Source organism: Nestor notabilis, unplaced genomic scaffold, assembly GCF_000696875.1.
Source record: "Nestor notabilis isolate BGI_N333 unplaced genomic scaffold, ASM69687v1 scaffold17573, whole genome shotgun sequence".
NCBI classification, from domain to species: Eukaryota; Metazoa; Chordata; class Aves; order Psittaciformes; family Psittacidae; genus Nestor; species Nestor notabilis.
The window spans coordinates 1-4,839 of record NW_009923491.1 but is presented as its reverse complement, the minus strand read 5'-3'; the positions used below and the strand labels follow the sequence as shown (position 1 = coordinate 4,839).

The following is a 4,839-nucleotide window of genomic DNA, read 5'->3' as shown; positions in this document are numbered from 1 at the left end:
GCTGCTTGCCCACCTGTGGGTGCTGGGAGTGGGCTGCTGAGGCACTGGGAGCACTGTCCTGGAGACCTGTGCGTGTGCAGTCCCCAGGACCCCCGCCACCACCCCTGGCCCTGCCAGCCGCCCTCCCTGGGCTGTGGACCCCTCATTCGCGGAGCGCTATGCCCCGGACAAGACGAGCACGGTGGTGAGCAAGCACAGCCAGCCAGCCACACCGACCCCCATGCAGAACCGCAGCTCCATTGTGCAGGCAGCACAGCAAGCCCCCGAGGGGCCCGGCCGCACACCGCTCTGCTACAAGTGCAACAAGCTCATCAGGTGAGCCCTGGCCACCACCACCACTGACACCACACCAGTGTCCTGGGTCCTGGCATGGCTGATGTGGCTCTGTCCTGTTGCAGGGGTCGCTACCTGGTGGCACTGGGACATTATTACCACCCTGAGGAGTTCACCTGCTGCCAGTGCAGGAAGGTGCTGGATGAGGGTGGCTTCTTCGAGGAGAAAGGCTCCATCTTCTGCCCCAAGTGCTACGACACGCGTTATGCACCCAGCTGTGCCAAGTGCAAGAAGAAGATCACAGGGGTGAGTGTCCCTCAGCCTGCCCCTCACCTCCCATCCTTACTCCTTGCTCACCTATTGGTGCCTGACTCCTTCCCTTCCTATCCTGATCCCATCCCATGGATCCCTTGTCCCTTTCTGCCATGGGGTGGGATTCCCATGGCACAGGGTGGTCCTGCCCCTGGCTGATGGTGGTTCCTCTCCAGGAAGTCATGCATGCACTGAAGATGACCTGGCACGTGCAGTGCTTCACGTGCACTGCCTGCAAAACTCCCATCCGCAACCGTGCCTTCTACATGGAGGAGGGACAGCCCTACTGCGAGAGAGGTAGGACCTGGGGACCGCATGTGTCATCCTGCATGGCACTGGGCACTATTAGGGCTCAGCAGCTGCCCACAGGGGTGGGGGCGAGCTGCCCTGCACTGCAGTGTTCTCCTGAGCCATGGGGAAGGCTGGGACCCCGCTCCCACAGTCCTGAGCCCTCCATCCTGGTCCTCCCAGGATGCTGCGGGGGGTAGTGCCATTAGTCCTTTGTTGCCATGGTGATGACGCAGGATGTACATCAAAGGCGAGTGCTCTGCATCCTGGGAGATGAGGTTTGCCTCCTCCCTGCACCCAGGGCCATCCTGCACAGCACAGGCATCTCTCCCAGGTGTCTCCATCATCATCCCCCTGGGGCTGGCAGCAAGTTGTCCTCAGGCTATGCGGCAGCCCTGCTCCCCTGGCTGAGGGGCGGCAGTGCAGGGGAACACTGACCTGGGCTCTACCTCTCCTCACAGACTATGAGAAGATGTTTGGCACCAAGTGCCGTGGCTGCGACTTCAAGATCGATGCTGGGGACCGGTTCCTGGAGGCGTTGGGGTTCAGCTGGCATGACACTTGCTTCGTCTGTGCGGTGAGCCATGTGCCTCCCTCCCTGGCTGCTGGTGGGGCTGTGGCTGTCTCTCCCTGGCAGTTGTGCCATGCATGGGATACACCAGCAGCATGGGGTCCCTGTTGCAACAAGGTTTTCCCCACTTGGCCCTGTGCTGGTGGCTCAGAACCCTGCTCCCTGGCACCTGTGCCACACCAATGCTGAGCCCTGGGCCATGAGGGGAAGCCATGGGCAGTTTCAGCCCCCCTGACCTGACCTCCTGTGTTCTCTTCTCCTCCAGATCTGCCAGACCAACCTGGAAGGGAAGACATTCTACTCCAAGAAGGACAAGCCGCTCTGCAAGAGCCATGCTTTCTCCCACGTGTGAGGGGTGGGAGTTCAGCTGCGCCCATGTGTGTCCCTGGCCCTGCATGCTCCTCTCCCCCCCACCCCTGCTGCCCCCAGGGAGCTGGGCTGGGCCCTCACCTTTTCCCCTTGCTCCTGCCTCTTTCCTGGCAGCTCCTGGCCCAGCTCCAGCCAGAGGCAGTGCTGGGTCCAGAGCTCCTTATAGCTTGGTGGCTTCTTCTGTGCCCCCTCACTGGCCCTAGGAGCCCTGGGACAGGGATGCCACGTGGGTCTCCTGCCCCCTAGCCTTGCAGTGTGCTGAGGCTGGAGCTAGGGAGGGTATGGCACAGCAGGGCTGTTCCCTTGCTCAGCTGGGGCCCTGCTGCCTGGCAGCTCAGTGCTGGGGCAGGGATGCCCCAAAACATTCCTGAATGGGTGAGGACCAGCTCCCTGCCCCACTCTCCCCTATCTTCCCTGCTGTGTGTTCAGTGTGTGGGGCTGGAGCCCCAGCCCCACTCCCCTATGGGGCCTGCCCACAGCAACCCCAAGCCACTCCACGCACTGCTGTTGGTGGCTTCCTTCCTACCCCCAGCTCTGTGCTAGGGGTCTCTGCCTCGTATCCCCCCAACCCAGGCCTGCTGCTTCCCTGGTGCTGGTGTGTGGCAGCACCCCCAGTGTGGCTGTGCTGGGGAGCAGGTCACGGCTTCCTACCAAAAAGCACTCTGCCACCACTGTCCTGGGCCTGTGAATGCCTCTCCCACCCCCACGCTCTCCAGTCGGGTTGCTGCTGATGTAGCCACGGTGCTTTTAGTGCCTTTAATAAACACTTCTCTGCAAGTGCCGGCAGTCTCAAGGCCTGCTGTTTTGCCAAGCGAGGTGCAGCTGGTTGGGAAGGTCACGGTCAGCCCTTGCCCTGCTCCCCCCTGGGGCCTGACTCAGCTCCTTCCAGCTTTCCAGGGAAAATCTTGGCCTTGCATTTCACCTCCTCTGCCTGTGTCAGCCTGGGTTGGACCCCACGTGTCATCTGGGTTGTCCCTCTGTCTTCATAGCAGGCAGGATGTGCTAATGGAGGCAGAAATGAGTGGGGGGCAAAGCTGCAACAACGGGAGATGGGGCAGATTTTGGACCCTGCAGGGGCATCCTTACTTTCTCCGGCCATGTCCCTTGGTCTGTGCTCTGCTCTGGCCCTGAGTCCTGCAAAGGGGCCAAGAAGCGGGGACACGCGTGGGCCACGTGAACCGGCTCTGGGTGCGCTCCAGTGTAGAGCAGCCAAGCGCTTGCTCATGGATGCAGCTGCTGTCCCAAAGGATGAGTGCGAGGCCAAGCCGCCACCTCTGTCTGGAATGGGCTCAAGGCAGCGGGTGTGGGGAAGAGCCACTCCTCCTGCTCCACTCTGGCAGCTGGAACGGTCATTAATAATTGCAGCTCTTACCATGATGAGCAATTGTAAGGAAAATTGCTAATCTACTGGAAGGTTCTGCTGAGGGCAGGAGCTGGCTGTGGCAAGCCAAATGCCTCCCAGCATCACCCAGAGCTGGCTTGTGGCTGCAGTGCCAGCTGCAGGAGTGCAAAACCCCGTCAAAGGTGGGGAGGGGGAAGCGGGAGGGATGGAGGCAGGTGGTGGTGGGACTGAACACTTGGGCTGAGGCATGTAAGGCAACGGGATGGTCACACCAAGGAGCAGCAGGACACGGCTGGAAAAAGGGACAGAAACAACCAGTGCCTGCTCGGCAGGGCTGGGATGAGCAGGGCTGTGATAAGTGACCAAGCACAAGTCCCAGCTGCAGCCAAGGTCAGGGGAAGCGCAGGGGAAGGTGAAGTGATGGTGGCCTCATGTGAGCAGCCACCCAGCCAGCGCTGGCTCAGCCGGGACAGTGGAGGGCAGGGAAGGGGCAGGGGAAGCAGCCATGCGGGACAGAGCCCGCTGGGTTAGCATGACTCCGGAACAGGTTGTGCTCAGCCCTGGAGTACCTGACCTTGGAGCGGGGCCATGGCTGCAGCCTGCCTCTCCTTTGTGCTCCTGCAAGGCCTGTACCCATGGGGGGCTCAGTCCCTTCCGCTTGGTGCCCTGTTGCCTCTGGCCTCTACTGATGACACCTCTACCAGCCAAGGTGCCTCCATGCTTTGCTGAGAGCAGCTCTTGCTCACCAGCTACGCGCGCCATGCGAGGGGCTTGTGCTCAGGCAGCTGAAGGAGGGTCTTGGGTGGGATATGGAGGTGGAGCCTGGGGAGGGGCTGCAGCCGCTGCTCTGAGAACAAAGCCTGGCAGCAGCAGGCTTCAGGGCTCACACCATGTCCCCAATTGGGGTCCCACCACTTCCACCCCAGTGGCAGTGGAGCCGCTTGCAGGGTGCCTGCCCCAGCCCCAGCCCCTGCGCTGGCCCCGGCAGCTGCTCCACAGCTGCTCACACACTCCTGCAGCCTCCGAGGGCGGCTCCGGCCTGGCTCCAAAGTGCTGCTGTGAGGAGGGTGTGGGGGGAGCAGGCAGCACAGGCAGAGCCTGTCGCACCCTGTCTCACACCTCACCGAGCTTGGGGGGCTCATGCAGAGGCAGCTCTGAAGGGCTTGGGTTTGGAAGCACCACACCAGCATCTGCCCCAGTCTGTGGGGATCAGTCCCTGTATGCTCCCCACTGCTGCTCTGGCATGGAGACCTCTTCAGCGTGACTCTGGGCCGGGACGCGGGCAGTGCTGGAGGTTGGGGGTGGTCAGGACAATGCTGCCTGCCCTGGCAGGAGCATGTGGACCTCTCTAGGAGTCCATACAGAGCTCTGCAGGGTCCGAGCAAGAGCAGCTTTGTGGGTTCATGTGGAGGCAAAATCTCCTGGAAAAGGCACCATTGTACTCAGGGTTGAGGCGGGCAGGTGGGTGGTAAAAGGGCCTCCACAAAGGCTGTGCCCACTGACACCTTGTGCAGAGTGAGGGCATGGCTGGGTCCATGGGGCAAAGTCCATGGTGCCATGTCCTTGGAGAGGAAACCTCAGGGCACAGGGGCAGAGGGGAGCTGAGAGCACAGGATTCCGGGTGTCCCTAGGTTGGGGGGAGAAGGGGCAGAGGACAGTGTGGGGTGCACTGGAACAGGAGGTC

At 61.9% G+C, this 4,839-nt stretch overlaps 1 protein-coding gene across 1 annotated transcript; it reads left to right on the top strand.

Annotated features, from left to right (window-relative positions):
- Positions 1-87: 87 nt before the first annotated feature.
- Positions 88-1,932, top strand: PDLIM7 (PDZ and LIM domain 7 (enigma); the record flags this gene model as incomplete). Its single annotated transcript, XM_010012164.1, has 5 exons — positions 88-315; positions 399-579; positions 762-882; positions 1,335-1,450; positions 1,710-1,932. Coding segments are annotated over 5 exons (733 nt in total), but the record flags the coding sequence as incomplete, so codon positions are not given.
- Between the last annotated feature and the right edge of the window lie 2,907 nt (positions 1,933-4,839).